The sequence below is a fragment of the Pongo pygmaeus genome, chromosome 10 (assembly GCF_028885625.2).
Source record: "Pongo pygmaeus isolate AG05252 chromosome 10, NHGRI_mPonPyg2-v2.0_pri, whole genome shotgun sequence".
NCBI lineage: Eukaryota > Metazoa > Chordata > Mammalia > Primates > Hominidae > Pongo > Pongo pygmaeus.
Window position 1 is genome coordinate 83,303,796 of NC_072383.2, and position 22,660 is coordinate 83,326,455.

General features: G+C 33.5%; 1 protein-coding gene across 1 annotated transcript in view; it reads left to right on the forward strand.

Moving 5' to 3' along the window:
- LRRIQ1 (leucine rich repeats and IQ motif containing 1) overlaps positions 1–22,660 on the forward strand; it is a 234,048-nt gene that overhangs the window by 81,070 nt on the left and 130,318 nt on the right. Inside the window, exons 16-18 of the mRNA XM_063646532.1 lie at positions 14,692–14,871; positions 17,071–17,520; positions 20,825–21,026. Coding sequence (XP_063502602.1) covers positions 14,692–14,871; positions 17,071–17,520; positions 20,825–21,026 — 832 coding nt within the window. The remainder of the gene's footprint in view (positions 1–14,691; positions 14,872–17,070; positions 17,521–20,824; positions 21,027–22,660) is intronic.

Here is a 22,660-nt window from a genome sequence, read left to right on the forward strand (position 1 = left end):
TTGGGTTTTGCATTTATAGAAAACATATTTGTTGAGAATTGCTTTTTTGCCAATCATCTAATTACATAGCTTCCTACTTAAATTGTTTCGTTTTTGAGAGTAATTTGGTTTTGTTTTATTTTCCTAAAAGAGAAGGATGGTGTCTGTTAAAAAGTTTGTGTTATAAGCATGTTTAAATTCTTGCCCCTTTTTGGAATACTGCAATACCTAAATGTAAACCAAGAAAAATATTTTGTAATTTTTAATACATTTTCATAGAAAAAAGTTTTCTCATTTACACTTCTAATAATATACTAACACCATTTCCCCCAAATTGACCACCATCTTTTTTCAAAAATTAGCTATTTTGTGATAACTTACATATCATAATTTTTATCATTTTTGTTTATGAATATGAATATTTTGTGAAAAACTGGACATTTTTATCACCTTAAGAAATACCTCATGCTTTTTTGCAATCAGTTCCCTCCCCCAGTATTTTAAAAACATCTCTCCACTCTTTGATGGCTTTCATTGTTTCCGGTGAGAAATGTCTACTGACATTCTTGTCTTTCTTTCTCTGTCTAAGAATGATTTTAAGATTTTCTCTTGATCACTAGTTTTCAGGAATTTGATTACAATATGTTTTGGTGTGGTTGCATTTAGTTTACTTGGGATTTATCACACTTTTTGGATCTGCCATTTTCATAAAATTTGGAAAATTTATGGCCATTTTTTTTTCAGATTTTTTTGTTCTCTGTTTCACTACCTATTCTGCCCTAGTAGGACTCCAGTTTCAACAATATCAGACCATTTGAGTTATCCCAGCAGTTGCTATTGTTTTTTTCTTTTACTTATTATTATTTCTTTCCCTTTCCGTGCCTCACTCACTCTGAATAGTTTCTATTGCTTTGTCTTCAAATTCTCTGATATTTTCTGTTTAAGTATCTACTCTGCTTTCACTCTCATCTATTTTTCATTTCTGATTGCAGATATATTTTTCATCTATATAAATTTATGTATTTCTTTAACATTTGTAATTTCTTTTCTAATCATGCTCATGCTTTCTGGAACCTTCTTGAACATGTGGGAAATATTAATAATAGCTGTATTAATTTAACTTCCTTATCTGTTCTTTCCATCATCTCTATCATTTGAAGGTCTACTTGTATTGATTTTTTTTCCCACTGATTCTGGATCATATTTCTCTGCTTCATTGCATGCCTGGTCAGTATTGGTTGTATTCTGGACATTTTGAATTTTATATTCCCAATGCTTAATTTCATTGTATTACTTTAAATAGCCTCTATTTTGTGTTTGGTGTGCATTGGCTAAGTTACTTGGCACTAATGAGATACTTTCTAAGCTTGCTTTTAAGTTCTGTTAGAATGGTCCAAAGAAATCTTTGGACTAATGCTAATTTAGCCGTACTACTATGATGACAACTTTCTGAGTATTTTTTCCAGATGTCTCATATAGAGACAGGCTGGTCTCAAACCCCTGGGCTCAAGAAATCCTCCCACCTCAGTCTCCCAAAGTGCTGGGATTACAGATGTGAGACACTGTGCCCAATCTTCTATGTATCATTTTAACTTTGCCTGTGGGAACTAATCTCCTATGTCAGTTCCTATAGTTCTGCCTTCAGTTTCTACTGGTTCTTTCCCCTGAATTTAGATGGCTTTTTCTTACACATCAACAGAAGATTACTGATTTGCCACGTTTAAGTGAATTACCTCCCAGAATACTGAGAGAATTTGCATATGTCCACTGTGAAATTTTCCACTGTGGAATTGGTGATCATTCTGGCTTACACTTTTGTCTTTTTTTATGCTCAGAACATTCATTTTTGAGATGGCTTCACATTATTTATTGTACATTTGACATTTTTATACTGTCATTTCACTGGTACATCAAGGCAGGACAAGCCAAGCATGAACAAGGCTACAATTTAGGAAAATGAGTTTGCCAATACAAACATGCTGAGTATAGGGGAAGGCACACATTTACTAAAATACATATTAAGTAGCAAAATATATATTAGGACCATTAGAGTTTAAATCAAATCAGGAAAACTTGTCAACTTGTTCAGGCAGTTAAAATACATTTATGAACAAAACACAGACTAAAAAAAAAAAATAGCTATAACACATGATCCTAGGGCAGAAGCTGTTGACTTTTTGCCCTGATTTGGTTTCTCTGCAAGGTGTGGCCATGTCCAGGAAGACCCTGGATCTGACAATTTCAGAGGAGCATAAGATATATTACAGAAGAATTAAATGTCTGGTTATGTTTGAAATTCCCATATCTGACTTAATGCACCTGTAGAACAAGCTATTAGAGTCTGGGGAATAGTCTCTCTTCCCACTCTTGTCTGAGGCTACTGCAAACCTCTGACATTCTTTCTAGATTAATTTGTTTCCTGGATTTGTTACTTGGTCTTTGGTTAAGAAGATAGAAGCATTTTTACACTAACTCAAACACCTGTGTAATTTACTGCATATTGGTAACTTGTATATCTTAGAAGAGTTATCATCTTGGCCCAAAAAGTCCATTTTTCTTTCTTTTTTCTTTAGAGCTAGGTTTCCAAAAAAGTTTCTAACAGTACAATGTTATTTAGGGAAATCTGGCATGTTTCCACATGTTTTAGAAAAAAATTTGTCAACTTCCAGTTTAGAAATGTCTTTTCCAAGTGTACGTTAAGCTGTGCAGCACAGATGAAAGAGTATGACCTAGTACAGTGGTTCTCAAAGGTGTGTCTCTTGACCAGCATCATTCATCATCACCTGGAAACCCGGCAGAAATGCAGAATTTTTGACACCATCCAAGCCTACTGAATCAGAAACCTAGGAATGGTGTTCAGTAATCTGTACTTTAAGAAGCCCTTTTGATGATTCTGATATATACTAAAGTTTGAAAATCACCATTTTAAAACAAGGATATTCTACCCCTACCCCATACTGTGTGATCCTGGACAAGTAACTTAATTTTCTTTTTTAGATATGTGGTCTTTATGTGTTGCCCAGGATGGCCTTGAACTCCTGGACTTAAGCAATTCCTTTACCAAAGCCTCCTGAGTAGCTGGGACAACAGGTGTGTGCCACCACGCCCAGCTCTAACTTAACTTTTTTATGTCTCTGAATCCCCGTAGTAAAATGAGGATGATAGTCTCATGGGGTGGTTATGAGAACTGACTGGTATAATACACGTAATTTATTTAGAACAATTCTTAGAACATGGTAAGAGAACAAAAATTTACTATTTCCCATTACCATGTTAACCAGATTATATATGGGATCTTATTCAATCACCAAGTACTTAGTGAACTCCTCATGTATGCAGTGTCCTCAGTGTCCTAACATGTTGGACCTTATGAAGGAAATTTAATATAACCCATAATTTTAAGGCATTTTTCTAATCATATAGGGGAGATAAAATGTAGGCACAGAATTGATAACCATGAAAAATAATAATGATCAAAACCACTAATACAACATTCACTCTGTGCTCAACACTGTTCTCATTTAATCTGTACAATATGCCTAATCAATTATGTATGTAACCCAGCATCCCATTTTATAGTTGAGGAAACTGAGTCCCATAAAGGCTAAATAACTTGACCAAGGTTACATAGCTATCAAGTAGAGCAGCCAGGAAATCTAACCTATGCAGTCTGGCTGCAAAATCTACGCTCGTAACTCTCAGAGTTTTTGTGTCTAATAAAACACTAGTGTCAAATGATTATTGTAGACAACATATAAGCTTTAGAAATTTAGAAAAATCATCTGAGTTTAGTGTAACAAGGAGAAACGGCCTTGGTTAAAGGGGCACACTTTTAGTTAAAACCTCATAAAGAAATAATAAAAGCAGTTCTGGTGGAGGAATATCCAAGAAAAGTAGGAAGATCAGATGTGTAGTTAGACTCTGTTTGAAGCTAGTCTATTCAGATGTAAAATGGGTATACTGGGAAATACCACTGCAAGGAGATGAGAAATCAAGTACTTTATAGTGGTCAGAGAATAGACGAAGTACTCTCTCTATATATTACTTCATTTCACAGCGGCCCTATAAGTTGGGTTCTGTAATTGTCATTCTCATTTTAGAGAGGTATTTACAAAAGCCTAGATACCTTATGATTTGAATAGTACTTATCTCATAGGGTAATATAGGTTAGACTTCATAAAAAATAACCCAGAAATCTGTGTGGTTCAATACTAGATTATTTCTTGTTTACATTACATTTGATGTGGGTTCAGCCTGTATAATGTAGGCAGACTCAGAAACTCAGGCTGCTTCCATTTTGTAGACTGGTTTCATGTGACTTCACTGTACTTGGCTTTTGTAAGCTAGTGGATTGTGGTAGGAGAGAGGGAAAGGGACCATAGGGAAGGTACGACTGACATATACCCACTCTGCTTTCAGAGGTGGCAGTCATCACTTCATTCATATTCCATTCCGTTGACTAGTTCCATTCATGTAACTGGTCATATCACCAAACCTACTTCACGAGAGGCTAGAAAAGGTAAAGAACAAGAATATCAGCCACACTAACAGTCTGTTTGAAGGCTAAATATGCTACCACATGAAAGCATTTTATAAAGTGACTCTCACCTAGCACACTAAGAAAATATTAGCTATTGTTTTTAGTGAGCAATAGAGAACATTTGAATATATGTGTGGTTATAAAAATGGTAGATTACAGGTTTAGTTCTGAATATATTTCTGGCATTGTCCCAGACATTTTGTATTTCTACCAGAAATAAGCATTTTGGGAAGACTTTTTTCATCAGCAAACTGATAAGAGATTAGGAAACAAGTGACCAAATTTATTAGAGTCCAGGAATTATAAAGGGCTAAAATTCAGTCATGGAAATAGCCCCAGATTATTGTACAGATTCTTCCAGAATAGAGCTGGAAGGGGACATATGTACCATGTATATGTATATGGTATTAGACATTATATATATATATATATATATACACACACATACACACACACTCTCAATTCTTTCATTTTGTTAATATAAACAATTGAGGTACAGAGATTAATTAGCGTACATTAGATACGACATGTTTGCATGCGCAGTTTTCTAAAAAATGTCAAAATATCTAAAAAATGATTTCTAAAAACATCTAAAGTATAAAATTTTCCAGAGATGGAAAGATTAAATATTGTTCATTTTATTATATCCTTGGATAGGACATTCTTCAATCTCGTATAGTTTATCATCTCCTGAATAGCTAGACTACAACTTCTTAGATTTGAATCTATTTTCTCTTAAAATGATTTTTATAAGGTTTATACCCTTGATATTATTTCCTCTCTTTTATTTACACATAGTTTTTAAAATCAATATTAATATTTTCTATTAATATTAAAGTTAATATATAAATAGGCTATTTCTATACTTTCTATATTAATAGCATAAGAAATATTTCTAACTTGGAATATATATTGTTTTCCCATTCATACTAAACATATGCTATTCTTTTCTCATGGCTTTCTTTTGCTTTTTAAGAGTTTTGCTTCTGAAAGACAAAGCAAGAAGAATTTTATGTTCTGAAATAATCTCTTTGGGTACTGGGGATTCTGTAGTTATAAAAATGGCAGTTTACATTTTTATTTCTGGATATATTTCTTGCATTGTCCCAGGCACTTCTTATTTCTACCAGAGAAAATTGGTCACTGCCTCAAGGCATGGGTTATTTTAGGGAAGTTTCAAATATTTTACTCATTCAAATGTGATTTCAGGGAAGCCATTAAAAATGCGTTAGTTGAACTCATGTAATGAGAACATACTCTTCCCCTCTCATTCTCTTATAGATAAGATCTTTTAACTTACTATCTCACAGGCTATCTTTAGGGCACAAAATCCCTGTTCTCCCGAATGTCTGGATGGCTTTTCTTGCCTCTTATTTAATTTATAATAAGCTTATGGCTTCCCTCTTGCCTTTTTGCTTTAGCAAATTGGCATTCTGTTTACTCAGAGATAAATATCTGTCTTCATTTTTGGGAGAAAGGATGTAATCACTTTTCCTTACTAATATTATACTTTAGTCGTTCACCATGTGCCCTTTGGATGCATATGGTCAATTCTCAATCTGGAGACATTTGTGGCACCTTGAATACAAATGTTCAGACCAGTTTCCTTAACTTTTGTTGAAAACAAGAACAGAATTGCAATTTTAAAGAGAACAGAAGGAAACATAATTGGTGATAGAATTACCATTTATATCTTGGAAACAAATTCTGGAGGGTGCAGAGGAGTACATTTCCTTTATTTTTTTAAAGGACATATATTCATTAATGCAGAGAGTTTAACAGCTTGATCTGCAGTACTGAATTGTGTAGATTGCACTTAGTTTGTCCATTTCAGGTTTGTGTTGTAGCATTTCACTGAGATCTGTTAAATTGAGAAATTTTATTTATATCCATTAATTTTTAAAAGGATGTAATCTAAAACAGCCAACTAAAATGTTATATCCCTAATGGAAAAAATTTTGTTTATTGTTTTTGCTTCTGGTTACATAGTACCAGCACAGTCCCTTGTATGTAATAGATATCCCAAAATATTTGTTGAACAAATACATTACAGTATTTAATTACATTGTAATGTGTAAAGGCTTGACAAATTGCGTGTTTCTGCCCCCCTCCGCCAAGTTTTTCTGTTGAACTCATTTAATTTTACATTAGTGATTAGAAATGTTATTCCTGATAAATTGACAACTGGTGTTATTGCTAATTCACAGTAATTATCAGTATCAGGAATTGTGAAACTACAGTACTCAGACTTCTAAAGTGCTATAGTATTTATCACATTCCCCAGGTTTCCTGAGAAACTGAACTCTAGGACATATTACTACAAGAAATGTCAACTGTTGATGTCAAATCATAAGGGTATCAGAAACTTCAGTTATTCAAATGAGTTGTGTGTGTGTGTGTGTGTGTGTGTGTGTGTGAGAAAGGCCACCTAAATGTGTTTCTAGACCTTCCGTGCACTGGGTGTAGGACCCCCTCATCTGGAATAGAAGCAATCGATATTTCCACTTACCTGTAGTGGCTCAAGTTCTGGGGCTATGCTTCTTTTACACTGGGTTTAAAGTACTCCTCATCTCCAAGTTTGGTATCCGATTTTTAGGAGCTAGATCTTAAAGTGAAACTCCTCATACAAAAACAAGAGTATAATTACATCTAAAAGGCACTGCTTGGCAAGTAATACTATTTATAATGAAAATATCTGATGTGTTGTTTTTAGGTGGATTTTTTTTTCCCTAGTAACTATATGGGCCAAGCCTAGATGACAAATAAAAAGTATTAGCTTTTCTCATGATTCAGAGCAAGTCCTTTTAGGGCCATGAATTTTTCGTTAGTTGTTGAGCAAAAATGACATGAATTATCTTGCTGATCTGGTGTCACTTTCCATCCAAACAGCTGTCACATTGCCAGTTTCAACAACCAGAAACAAAATTAATGTCTCAAATAATCTTTCAATGTATTTTTTATCATTTTGTTTGCATGAAGCATGAACACTTATTTTGTTGACTAAAACATACTTGTGGGAAAATAAATTGACATATTTTATTACAAATTTGTAAAGATAAATATTCACATTTTACTGCTTTTGTTAAGTTTATATACTTTAGAGTTTTACAGAAAATATATAATAAGAAGTAATATGAAAGAAAATAAATAGTATTTATATTATAAGTATGAAAAATGATTTGGCTATGATAATTTCTATATTTAAATGAACTTTTCTGGACTAGAGTAATTCCCACTTTAGAATTTTGGCTGTCAAATTTCATTCACATCAGTTGGCCTATACTTAATTTGAGAAATTCATTTATCTAAAGGGTTTTAAATCTGGAAATCTATAAAATATGGATTTATTACTCAAAGGATCAACTCAAACTTTAAGCAGTGTATTCCAATGAACTTTACATAACCCCACGATACCAACAAAAGGATTAGTTATAAATTTTCCCAATTGGCTTCTTACTTTCATGTCTAGTCAGTGATAACAGGGACAATGCTGATGTACTAAAAAATCTCTTTTTAAAACTTAATCCATAGACTCAGTTTGAAATCTCCTTTGGGAATTTCTCTCATTCATTCATGATTAATAGAGCTTCTTAAGTGGTGGAATATTCACCAGGAAGTTTTCACCAAATGAAATATTGGTTCAGCCCTTGATTAGGAGGCGCCCAGCTGGAAAAACTAATGTTGAGATCGCACAGTATTCTGATACTTCATTTCCAACGTTCATCAACTTGTTATGACACTTTCTAATATATTCATCATAAACTCTCATAAGTCTGCATTTAGAACTTGAGGCCAATCCATGCACTGCCCTGTTATGCAGTTCTGAGGATTGTTCTTTAATAAGTAAATAACATGAAGAAAATGTTTAAAATAAAACACTAACTCCAATCTGGATATTGATTATATAAATCACAAATTTCAAGATATTGTTATAGTCTTAAATATCCAAGCAAACTAAATATCTACATGCAAAGGAATTCCAAATACTAAATCATTTGGAAACTTTTTATATAAAGGTGATAAACATAACATCAAAGTATTCCTAATGTAAAAATTCAACCTCTCTTGATCCACATTCCCTAGAATTGTTCCCCATACCTGAAATATTGGGTGTAATATTTATATCAGCATCTATGACCAAAATATAGTATTTCATGATAAAATCATTACTTTGTTCCTTGCTGATCTGGTATCAGTTTCCATCTGAACAACTTTTGTGTAGTAACAGTTGCAACAACTAGAAACAAACCTATACTTCCATATTATATTTGAATGTATTTATTTTTATCGTTTGGAGTGTAAAATATTTATTTTATTAAATAAAATATACTTATAGTAGACTATATTTATCTGTTCATTTTTCTGATAAAACAAATATTTATATTAGATTATTGTGTTAAAATAGCTCTTCATTTTGTCATTAATTATTCTGCATAGAAGCCCAGTGTCTCTATGTATTTGAAATGTACTCTCTAAATTCAGAGTTCCAGAAATACTGTTCTAAGACACGGTCATACTCTTTATGGAAAACAGTGGAAATGTTAACCGGTGAACAAATTATTGTGGTATAACTGGAGCAGTGCCACCATATTTCTTATTGTACTTAGCAAAATCTTTTGTTGTTGTTGTTTGTTTGTTTGTTTGAGACGGAATCTCGCTCTCTCGCCCAGGCTGGAGTGCAGTGGCACAATCTCGGCTCACTACAAGCTCCGCCTCCCGGGTTCACGCCATTCTCCTGCCTCAGCCTCCCGAGTAGCTGGGACTACAGGCGCCCACCACCACGCCTGGCTAATTGTACTTTTTTTTTAGTAGAGACGGGATTTCACCGTGTTAGCCAGGCTGGTCTGGATTTCCTGACCTCGTGATCCGCCCGCCTCGGCCTTCCGAAGTGCTGGGATTACAGGCGTGAGCCACCGCGCATGGCCCGGTTCTTATTCTTTAGTGTGCATATTAAAAAATAAAGCTTACCCCACCTATCAAAAGGGTTATTTCAAACAATCAAAGACAGCAGTTTTCTTTTTTTCTTTCTTTTACTTTTATTTAGGTTTTGGAGCAGATGTGAAGGTTTGTTACACAGGTAAACACATGTCATGGGGGTTTGTTGTACATATTATTTCCTCACCCAGGTATTAAGCCCAGTACCCAATAGTTATCTTTTCTGTTCCTCTCCCTCCTCCCACACTCCTGGCTCAAGTAGACCCCAATATCTGTTGTTTTCTTCTTTGTGTTCATAAATTCTTATCATTTAGCTCCCACTTAAAAGTGAGAAAATGTAGTATTTTGTTTCTGCCTTAGTTTGCTAAGGATAATAGCCTCCAGCTCCATCCATGTCCCCACAAAGGACATGATCTCGTTGTTGTTGTTTTTTTTTTAATGGCTGCATATATTCCATGGTGTATATGTACCACATTTTCTTTATCCAGTCTGTCACTGATAGTCATTTAGGTTGATTCCATGTCTTTGCTGTTGTGAGTAGTGCTGCAATGAACATTTGAGTGCATGTGGAAAGACTGCATTTTTCAAAGCATCCCAGGTACAACTGATACGGTAGCTCATAAACAGTCATTTCAGAAACACTGTCCTGCAGTGTTGGAGGCACACTATAAGGATCTAGCCTTGAATTTCTTTCTTGAGGGATATAGAGAGTGAATAATAATCAGTTTGTTAGACCTTGGGAATATCAGGTAGCAGCCTGAGTATTATCTTGCTTTGATGATGTCTCCTCATTCAGCCAAAATGAGACTTGAAAGATGGCTACTAAAAAGGGTCTCACAGGCATTATTGCATTTGCACTACCACTGTGGATCCAGGATCACTCTTCCCGGTGAAAAGTATGGAAGTTTCAACAGCTTACTGTTACTATTTAACTAGAAATTATTATACTGTAGGAGAAGAAAAAGTCTGCTTTATATAACTCCAAAAAGATACAATTTAAAAAAGAAAATCTGCTTTATTGATTTTTCTTGTAAGATATATCTGTTTCAAAGACTAGAACATGACTTTGGCATACCTCCTTTTTTCACATACATTCACTCAGGTCCACTCTAGAGATCAAGGTGTCAGACAAAAATCTGCTTGGCATCCAAAGAATTAGAATAATCCTGTGGGTTATTCTCAAGAGCTATTTCCATCAAGTTGTTGAAGCTTTATGTTTAGTCTTCTAATTTAGGAAATTGAATCTTGAAAAAGGTCCAGCAACAGAATCAGAGTATCTTCTTTTTGATACTGGTTGAAGAGATGCATTCTTAACTGCCAGTAACTTTTATTGTCACATCTTAAAAACATCATTAGTTCATACCTGGCACTTTATAATCATAACTAAGTAAGTTATTTTGGCATCACAGTCCTGCCTTTAAGAAAACTTGACTGAGTAATTTTATGGAGATTTAGAATACAATGTAGCTTCATCAGTAATACAGTAAACAACTTGGTGAGGTGGGTTATGGATAGCTGATTTCTTCATTTATTTTTGATTATTACCAGTTTTATTTTCAGAAAGTAACCTTTCTTTGTTTTGAAGAAACCCCTGGTCAAAGATTATCCCTGGTGATTATCTCTGATTATCTCATAACCCCTCTGATGAATAGTTGTTATCTTAATATAACATTCTGCCTTTGAACCATGTCTTAAAATTAATGCAACCAGAAACATGATGTATGTTATTTATTCCTTTGTGGCAAATAGGGTAGTTTATGATTTGGTAAACATTGGTAGCTGCAAAACTACTAAACAAGTTCAAAATATATGGACTCATATTTTCTTAACTTGATCATACTATTTATTAGCAAAGCGTCAAGATTTTTATCTGCTTCATAATATGTAGATCATCTGATAATTACCTTGAAGAAACAAATCCAATTTATTTCCCTCTTCCCTTATTTAAATATTGATGAGAAAAAAAGTTTCAGTTTTCTTTCAGGGGAGGGAGCAGAGTGGGGGTTGGGAGCTAGTTCTGTTCTCAGTACATGAAAAACTATGTTTTTTTTTTTTTTTGCTTTTATAGAGGAAAATGTATTTATCTATCTCTTGAAATTATTTTTTAATTTACTATTACTACCAAGACTACCAAGATTATAACTATACAAAGAGATACATTATTACTTTGGTTGGCCCTAGGCATTTTTGCCTTCATGGGCCACTTCTTCTGTAATACATATACATATGCTAAAATTATATTTCACAACTGTTTGTATAAATGAATATTTCATCTCAGACTATACAATCTAGGTAGAGATCTGCCTGAAGTTTTACTTCTTAAATCTTAACATTTTAATAATCTCGCTTTGTCATTCTTCACTTAGTGTTTAGGAATTGTTGCTTTCTTTTTTTAATTAATAAAATTTATTTTTAGAGTAGTCATAGGTTAACAGCAAAACTGAGCAGAAAGTACAGAGTTCCCACATACCTCATCCCCATACATGCACAACATTTCCTGCTATCAAAATTCTGCACCAGAGAGGTATATTTGTTACCATCAATGAGTCTACATTGACATTGTCACTCAATGTCCATAGTTTACATTAGGGTTCACTCTTGGGGTTTCATAATCTATAAGTTTTGACAAACGTATAATTACATGTGTCCACTATTGTAGTATGATAAACTATAGTTTCACTGCCCTAAAATCTGTGCTTTGCCTATTCATCTCTGCCTCCCACCAACCCATGACAACTAGCGATCTTACTGTCTAAATAGTTTTGCCTTTTCTAGAATGTCATTAAATTGGAACAATATATTATGTGAATTTTTTCATATTGACTTCTTTCACTTAATAATATGCACTTAACTTTTCTCCACCTCTTTTCATGGCTTCCTAGTTCACTTCATTTTAGCACTGAATAATATCCTATTTTCTAGTTGTAGCACAGTTTATTATCCACTCACCTACTGAATGACATCTCGGTTGCTTCCAAGTTTTGGCAGTTATGAATAAAGCTGCTATAAACATCTGTTTACAGATTTTTGTGTGAATATAAATTTTCAATTCATTTGAATAAATGCCAAGGAATATTATTGCTGGGTCGTTTGGTGAGATTTAATTTAGTTTTATAGGAAATTGTCAAATTGTCTTCCAAAGTGGCAGTACCATTTTGCATTCCCACCAGCAATGAATGTGAGTTTCTCTTGCTCTATATCTTCACCAGCATTTGGTATTGTCAGTATTTCTGGATTTTGGTCATTCTGATAGGCACGTAGTGGTATCACATTGTCTCATTGTTATTTTAATTTTCAATTTTCTAATGAATATCATGTTGAACATCTTCTTATATGCTGGCTTGTCATCTGTATATATTCTTTAGTAAGGTGTCTGTTGAGGTTTCTTGACTATTTTTAAATTAGTTTGTGCATTTTCTGATTGTTGCCTTTTGTTCTTTGATATATTGGATAACAGTTCTTAATCAGATACATCTTTTGAAATGTTTTCTCCCAGTCTGTGGCTTGTCTTCTCATTCTCTTGAGATTGTCTTTCATACAGTAGAAAATTTTAATTTTAATGATATCAGATGTATTTTTTCTTTCCTTGATTATACCTTTGGTGATTTTTGAACTCTCCTTCCTACACACTGACATACCTTTTGCATTTTATCTAAAAAATCATCATCATACCAAAGGTCATCTAGATTTTCTCCTATATTATATTCTAGGAGTTTTAACATTCTATATTTTACAGTTAGGTCTTTGATTCCTTCTGAGATAATATTTTGTGAAGGGTGTAGTTGGTCTAACTTCGTGCTTACTCATGTGGATTTTGAGTTGTCCCAGCACCATTTGTTGAAAAGACTATCTTAGCTCTATTGTACTGGTTTTGCTCCTTTGCCAAAGATCAGTTAGCTATATTTGTGTGGGTCTATTTCTGGACTTTCTATTCTGTTCCTTTGATCTGTCTATTCTTTCATCAATACCATACTGTCTTTATTACTATAGCTTCATATTAAGTCTTGAAGTCAGTTAGTGTCAGTCTTCTAACTGTTGTTTTCCTTCAATATTGAGTTGGCTATTTTGGATCTTTTACCTCTCTATATAAACTTTAGAAACACTGTGTTGATATCCACAAAATACCTTGCTATAATTTTGATTGGGAGTGAGTTTAATCTATCGATCAATAAGGGAATAACTTACATCTGGACAATATTGAGTCTTCCTATCCATGAACCCCCCCCCCCATTGGGATATCTCTTATTTAGTTCCTCTAGGATATCTTTCATTAGAGTTATATAGTTTCCCCATAGGAACTATTAGTTTTTAATTAGGGGATTAACTTTATTGAAGGAGTTCACTTTTCCCCTGTAACTATCAGCAGCCTGGTGAGAAGAGACCTACACTCTCCTTGAGAAGGGTTTCGGCTAGTAGTTTTAAATGGCTGAGCTTGATGGAAAGCTCTTGCTGTCTGACCTGGCTTTTTCACAGCATTAGTTTTTGTTTGTTTGTTTGTTTGTTTGTTTTTGTTTTTTGTGATGGAGCCTCGCTCTGTCACCAGGCTGGAGAGCAGTGGCACGATCTTGGGTCACTGCAACCTCCACCTCCCCGGTTCAAGTGATTCTCCTGCCTCAGCCTCCCGGCTAACTGGGACTACAGGTGCACACCACCAAAAATTGATATAGACTTTTGCAAATACCTTGAAGATTTTTACCTTTATAATCCTTAGCAAGATTCAGGAGAAAATATAATTTTAGATGTTCCAGATCATGATAAACAGGGTAATATCCTACCTCTCTTGTTTTAGTCCTACTCTCAGTATATTTTACTAAGAGAAAGAGTCAGAATGTACCTTTATTTCTGAAATAAAAGACAACTTTTGGTAAGATTATTATAGTTATCTTCTGTTTAAAAGTTTATCTAATATTATTATTCTTTTCATAATGCATCTTTTTACACTCCAAATTCCAGCCTGAATTGCCAAGTTTCAATCTTTCATTTGTGTTTTAGAAGAAAAAGGTTAAAGAACTAACTCTAAAACTTACTTTGTATATGACCTGATGCCATGCTTTTTAAAGAAATGTAACAACAACAGCAACAACAACAAAATCTAACTCTATCATTTTCCCTACAGTCACATTTTCTGAGATATACATCCTATGCTTGTATTATTTAAATGATCAGTATATGGTTACTTAGATATATACTCTCCTTATCAAGATCAGGATTATTAACTTTTTTGTTGTTTTCAATAGGGATTCTCTACTTAAAGTGTTGCCTGCTCTGAGAATCCTTAATGGCAATATGCTAAACTCTAATTCAGAAAGCCGCATTGAAGAACACAATCAACTGGAATCAGCAGATTTCCTGGCACTTTGTCAGTCTCAGATTCGAGAATTCAACTTGCTAATTGAAAATTATGTAACTGGAAAAGGGTAAGATTGTGATCTTCCCATTGATGTATTTAGAATCAATAATGTAATTTATAAATATGATTTTAAAGTATTCTGATTAACACAATTACACTTTTTTGGATTAGAACAGTGTGTTTTGGGGATATTCTACCTTTAAAAACTTTGGGCATCATGTTTTTATTCTTGAAATATATTAATATGTATTTTGAACATAATTTCAAATATTTAAATGCTACAATATTAAAGAAAATGAAAGCATGTGGATAGCATCAAGACAAGAGGCAAAAATTCATCAATTATTCAGTCATAATTTTATTCAATAATTATTGTAGGCAAGACTATTTATCCCCAAATAATTCACAAATTAACATAAGAGAAAATTGGGTAAACACCTAGAATAGAGTGAGGTAAGTTTTATAACACATGTAATTTATATTACATATTAAAATAGTGTACATATACTTATGTATCAAGGTATCATGGGAGCACAGTAGAAAAAATCAGTCAGCACTTGCACCCATTTAGACTACAGAAGTTGGCAGTAATCAGAATCAAATTTTGAAGAAAGAAAACTTCCTATTCCCCACCTCAAATTCTGAATGCATTATTATTGATATTTCGAAAACTGTACTTTTTAATTTGCATTATGTCAGGAAATGTAAATTATAAACAAAAATGATTTTGTATTGTCATTTACAGTGACTCTTCATTGCAATTGGAAAAATGACATGCACTTCCAAATGTCTAAATTTTCCTACTAAATTATATTCTTAAGGTTTTGCTATTGATAATTTTATATATGCTTGTCCTATGTAAAAGTTCGTTTTCTGTGTAAATATTTTTGAACATAGTCTATTTAGATTAAAAAGAAATCTCACATCATTAAAAATAATTTCAATTGTTATAAGTAATGTTTAATGTAACAAATACTACGATTATTTAAATTTGTCTTTATGCAAATCTAAAATAATATTTACTTGTATATATGTGGTAATATACAATTTTGTATGTAAAGGTGACTCTTGACATTCCCTTGAAATCCAAATTTCAACATGAGATTTTAAATGTAGTCCTTTGGACTATTTATTTTATTGCAACTTAAGTTTTATTTTAGCATTGAAAATGGAAAGACTATAGGAAGAAAGAAAATTCTAATTTTATAATATGTAAAATAGACTATATTTTGTATGTTGAATGCATAAGTGGTGGTGAGTTCAACAAGTAACCATCAACACTTAATATTCTAATATCGAACCTTTTTTGCATTATTAGCCAATGAAATGGATGAAATACAAAATATAAAACATATACTGGATGAGCCTATGCTAATGTCTAAAATTACCTTTATGAACATAGGAGCTATCAAATTGTCTCTACATTTTTGGGAATAATTGTAACTTTCATTTTGTTTGATGTGATTAACATTTTATTTTTTATATACTGTATTTTTTCAGAAAAAAATTAGGCAACTTGTGGCAATATATTAAATATAGCCAGAAAATATAAGTTAGAAATAAGCAAAAATTTTTAGACATGAAATAAAAATAAAGGAAGACAAAATGTAGCCAAGAATAAGGCTCATACAAGTGAAAAGTCCTTTACATTTCTTATTGAGAACTTCAAATCCAGCTAACATTAAAATTTGAGTAATTATACAAGTTATAAAATTCAAAAGCTAGAAATCCAATCACTGTTCAAGAGAATCTTAGCCATTTATGTCTTAAAGTACTTGAATTCTCTTTGCAATAGATTATTATTTTTCCAGAGATAAATGGGGATAAAAATTTTCCCATAATGTAAGTTCTTTGTTTAAAAGTCCAGTACAAATATTTTGCGTGGCAAAAGTCAATGTAGAAAGCACTTTTATTTCATAATAACTTCTCCAAATTTAGTCAGCCATGATTTCTCATGTTTATGGTAATAAAAGCATGAATTTTTCTCATTCATTTGTACCAAAAATACCTAGAATAAAAATGGTCCTAAAACTTCCAGACATTTTGTCTGGACTGATGGATCTAAATTAACTAAACAAATGTTTTCAAATTTTGTTATAAATGAGATCAATTTTTATATAAACAACTAGAAATAATCTATAATGAATGTTGTAGTGAAGTTTAATATTCATTTGAGGCCATACAGTGAAATTTTCAAAACTTGCACCAAGTTTTAATATTTGCTGATACTATTCTTATGAAATATTCTCATCATTTATTTGTTCAGAGATGTATTTACCTTGGATACTGCAGAAAATCTCTGTCATTATTTTAAGAAATTGATGATACTTAGTACTGAATACCGACATGCACACGAACGAGGGGATGTAAGTATCACCAAGAAAGATGAATCAGAAGCCCAGAAAAATCATTTGGCCCCTACAAACAGTGACAGCACTCTGCAAAATGGAGTCTTCTACTCTTGTGCACATGAAGGTAATCCAGACTCACCAGATATTCCTGAGAAATGGATGGACTCTGTCTCCAGCCACTCCCCATTAAGCAACTCCTCCACATGTGAAAATATGGAAGGAAGACATCAGGAAATATTAGTATGTCAGAAGAGAGAAGACAGCAAGGCAAGCAGTATTCCCACCATAAGAATCCCATTTAAGGAAGTAGTAATGACAAATTATTTGCCGAGGAATCACCAAAATATTGAGCCTAGTGAAAAAATGTAAGATATATAAATAATGTTTCTTTTATAGATGTATGTTTACTACTTTTGATGGATGATATTAGTCAATGGTACCTAGTAATTTGCTGAAGGATTTAAATCACAATCATATTTCATACCGATTCCATTATGTTTTCATGAGGTGCATTAATTATGTTTTCATGAGGTGCACAAATCATTAATTATAGTGCATATTAATTTGATTAAATTCTCATTTAATTTCTAGTAGTATTTAAATGAGTAAATGTGAATTTTTTTCTGCCTTGTAATTTCTAAATAATATGTTTTAAGGAGAAATAAAATATCACACTCAAAATAATAAAAACATTTTGTAAGTAATCAAGTATTTTCATTTTTAAAAAATATACCTTTGCAGGCCGGGCGCGGTGGCTCACGCCTGTAATCCTAGCACTTTGGGAGACCAAGGCGGGCGTATCACGAGGTCAGGAGATCAAGACCATCCTGGCTAACACGGTGAAACCCCGTCTCTACTAAAAAATACAAAAAATTAGCCGGGCGTTGTGGCGGGCGCCTGTAGTCCCAGCTACTCGGGAGGCTGAGGCAGGAGAATGGCGTGAACCCGGGAGGCGGAGGTTGCAGTGAGCCGAGATCACGCCACTGCACTCCAGCCAGGGTGACAGAGCGAGACTCCATCTCAAAAATAAATAAATAAATAAAATAAAAATATATGTATACTTTTGCACATGCCATTTATTTGCCCATTGATTTAATAAACATTTAAAGAGCGTCCTTGCACGTATTTGAATGTATGTGCTATAATTTTTTGGCATTAATAGATCTATAAGGTAGGGCAATATTCTGTATGATTAATCAAGCAAACCCCCTTATAACCATTAAATAATTTTAGAAAGCTAATGACTATTGAACCAGCAAGGATTAGGTTTTACTTTGGCCTGTCAATTTCTTCTTGTTCTTTTTACTTTTGGCCTCAGAGTCAAGCTAAGAAAAGAAAAATTGCTCAGATTTAGCTTCTTTAATAAATTACTGATGCTGAGCAGTGCAAATGTCAGAATATCACAGTAACTAGCAAATCTTGCTTTTCCCGGTCTTCCTTTTTTCAAAAGTTGTCAGGGTAAAGAGTAATTTTTATTTCTCTGGGAGCTAGGTTAAGTAATTTGATATGCTGAAACTAACATATTTCCTAATGTAAATTTTTAATATTTATCAAAAGTGGCTTTAATATTTTCTGATTTATGTTTTATCAGTTTATTTAATTGGTTGCCTTTGCTCCAAACACTTCAAATGTTGCCTATTGAAATTTCATATAAACAATATTTTTAACTTCTTAATCCTAAGTAAAATAGCCAAATGATGATAATAAATAAGGAAGAAGAACTGAAAATATAGATAAACTAAAGACCCAAAGAATAAACGGGAAAGAAAATGTATACTCGTTGCTGAATCTTAACATTCAGTGATTCAGGAGATTCATTGCCAATTGTATAAGAGTTTCCTAAGAGTTATTTACATGTGCTCTTATTCTAAAGACACTTTTGACATTATAATTTTTGTCAAAAATATTATGATGATGATGATGATCATGGAGTTGTTTTTCTTAACCTATAGTGCACCCTACATTCAGGAAACCATAAAGTCAGTTTCTTTATCTGCTTTCAATGTAGTGAAAAGCAGTCCATATGTTAGTGTCACTGAAGAAAATACCCCTCATCTACCTTCTGTTTTTTGTTTTCCCTGGGGAATTTTGATGATATTAGGCTGAGGAATTCATGCAATCAATGACTTTACAAGAAATTCACAGTTACAGTTTGTGAAATTTGCATGTGTCTATAAAGAAATATAAGATACTGTCTCAGGTTTGATGTGTTTTCCCATAAGCCTTTTAATTTTTACTGGTTACATATTGCAAATGTGTTTTCTGATTCTTTTATCACCCAAAGTGCCTATCTTTGAAATCCCCTAATCCATTTTTGTTCAAAAGATGAAGTAATGAATGGATTATTGAATGAATAAATGTGAATTATATTTATATCAAAATTTACAAAGTTCTGTTTACCCTAGGAGTAGGAAATGATTTGTTGGAACATGAATATTTTTTTCAAAGTACTGGAAATTCAAGTAGCTTATCTTAGACCATATATTTTAGGCTTTAACTTCAATATTCTATTCATAGTAAAACAGATTGGAGCCTTCTACTGGCCTTAAGTAAAATGGGGATGATGTTAACAATGATGATTATAGTAATACCGATAATAAGCCAAAACAGCAATAGAAAATGGCTTCATAATTCCTTTCGAATTTCCCAGAAATGTATTACTATGAGAAAAAAAATGTGTGGCCATATCTAGTAGAGTTTATCACTTCATTCCACTTTGCCTTAAACTAAATTGTATGAGGAATGGAGAAGTTTCATTGGATTTGGTAATTATAAAATTATTGAAAACTATTTCAAGGGAGCATTAGGAAATGGAGATAGGCCAAGAATTACTAATCTTCTTTTTAAGCCAATGTCAGGAATTTGAAAAGAGAGTAAGAGAGAATAGTCAGCACTTTGACTACACTCTTTACCTTGATAATATTCCTCTAATAATCTATGTTGGGAAAGTAAAACATTTCCAATTAGTAAGAGTTAAATTACTAAACACACTGACAATCCACTTTTATAATCAATGTACATTTTAAATCACATTTTGCTAATGTTGCCGGGCAACTTAAGGAGATATGGAAAACACATAACATTGATCCATTCAGTGCCTGAAATTGGCAAATAGGTGTGGACCAGAAAAATGTAAGTATTTACTACTGAGTCTGTAAGAGTGTAATTTAACTGTTTGTGGGCAGAGAAGAAAGTGAAGCGCCTAAGCACCTGATAGGGTCCTTCCTCTTACAGTAAAGGAAGCCTCCTTCCTCTTACATTCGAAGGTAATTTCTCCACAATGAATAGGATTTTACCCCCTCTTGCCAAGTAAACATTGGCTCCTACATTTGTCCCCTCTTCTGCCTCACCACTTTTTCCCCTTCTCTCTGGACAAGTATCCCCAGAATGATACAAGATCTCTATAAATCTCCCTCCTTAAAAGAAACAAATGAAACTCCCTTTTACCCACATACCCAACTACTGGCCCATTTCTTTTCTTCAGATTGGAAGGTTTTCTTACTATTTTTACTTCTATGACAATGGTTAAACAAAAGAAGTGGTCTTATTTTTAAATAATACTTTATGTGTTCTTTCTTTAAAATATTGTTTAGGAGGACCTTTTATCTACAACTGTGTATTTACAGATAATTAAAAAAAAGTGTGTGTGTTTTTTTCTCCTCTTGATAGTATGGCAGCTGTGGTAATCCAGTCATACTGGCGTGGTTACCTCATGCGCAGACAGATTCATTTCTCCACAAGGCTACATACTGCTGCAACAGAAGGCCTGCCAAATTCTTCCATCAAGAATCAGACTATTTTAAAGAAAGGAAAAAGAGAAAATATTGTGAATATCCAAAAACAGAGGGAGAAGGCTGCTATTCTTATTCAGGTTAATTTCAATCTTTTGGTAACATAGTTACAAAAGATATATTAGTTGTCTTTCATGGTTTATTCTGTATTAAAAATAACCTCCAAATCTCAGTGATTACAGTTATGTAGATTTATTTCTTATTCAAGTGACATGTTGGCTGCAGGTTAGCTGCAGGTTAGCTGCGGGTTGGCTGTGGCTCTGCTTGATATCTGGATTGAAGGAATAAGCCTTAAATACAAAATACCATTTGCATGACTGAGGGTCAAGCTGAACCACACAACCATATTTAAAACTTCTCATCAAGGCAGGATGTGGTGGCTCAAGCCTGTAATACCAGCACTTTGGGAGGCCAAGGCAGGAGGATTACTTGAAGCCAGGAGTTCGAGATCAGCCTGCCCCAGAAAGCCAGACTCCATATCTACAAAAAATACAAAAATTAGGTGGGCGTGGTGGTGCACACCTGTAGTCCTAGCTACTTGGGAGGCTGAGGCAGGAGGATTGCTTGAGCTCAGGAGTGTGAGGTTGCAGTGAGCTATGATCATACCACTGCACACTAGCCTGGGTATAGAGTGTGACCTTGTCTCAAAAAACGACAACAACTTCTCATCAAGTATGTCATTTGTCACATCTGCTAACATTTGATTAGCCAAAGCAGGTCTTACTTGGCCTTGATAGCTATTTCTATATGTTTGAAAATCTACCAAAATAATTGTTAAAGTTTTTCAAATATTTCATTTAAAAATTTAGAAAGCAAATAATTAATAGACTTGACTCAATCTCACCAAGACCAGGGTTTTTTTGTTTGTTTTAGCAGTGTAAAACATTACCATTTATTATTGTAAAATTTTTGTAACTCAGAAGTCCTAGCACAACATGGATGGATTTTCTGCTCAGTGTCTCACCAGTCTGATATCAAAGTGTTGACTGGGTCCTTAGATCTCATCTAGGGCTTGGGTCCTCTTCCAATCCAACTTGTTGCTAGAAGAACTCATTTGCTCACAGCTGTAAGACTGAGGTTCCCAGTTTCCTTCTTTCTGTTGTCCAGGAACTTCTCTCAATTCTTAGATGCCGCTGGCGGCACCTTACCAATTGGTCCCCACAGGCAGTTCACAAAGTATATTCCAAGACCAGATTTTAAAATGAAGTTCATGTTGATCACACTCATTTTTAAAAATTTATTTACTCATCAAATTTTTTTAGGAGGTACGACTTGTCAGGAATTGTTCTAGGCTCAGGAAATAAAACTTAAAATCAACAAGATTCCTACCTTCATGGAATTTATATCCTGGTGGAGGATGCAAATATAAACCAAATAAGATCTGTAGAAATTCATGGTATCGTACCTAAGTTAAATGATAGTAATTAAACAAAATTTAGCATTTCCCTTTATTCATTCAGCAAATATTTCTTGCTACAAAAATCTTTGTAGCTTACATTCTGTTGGAATATGCAGTTCATAAATATGTTAGCTATGAGAAATATTGTGGGTGAAAATATAAAGCAGGAAAAGTGGGATGCGAGTATCAAAGAAAAGTTTATCAATTTAGATAGGATGGATGTGTAAGACCAGGAAATGTGACATTGGAGAGAGACTTAGCCATTCGATATCTGTGGGAATAATATTCGAGGCAAAGGAACATCAGATTCTAAGG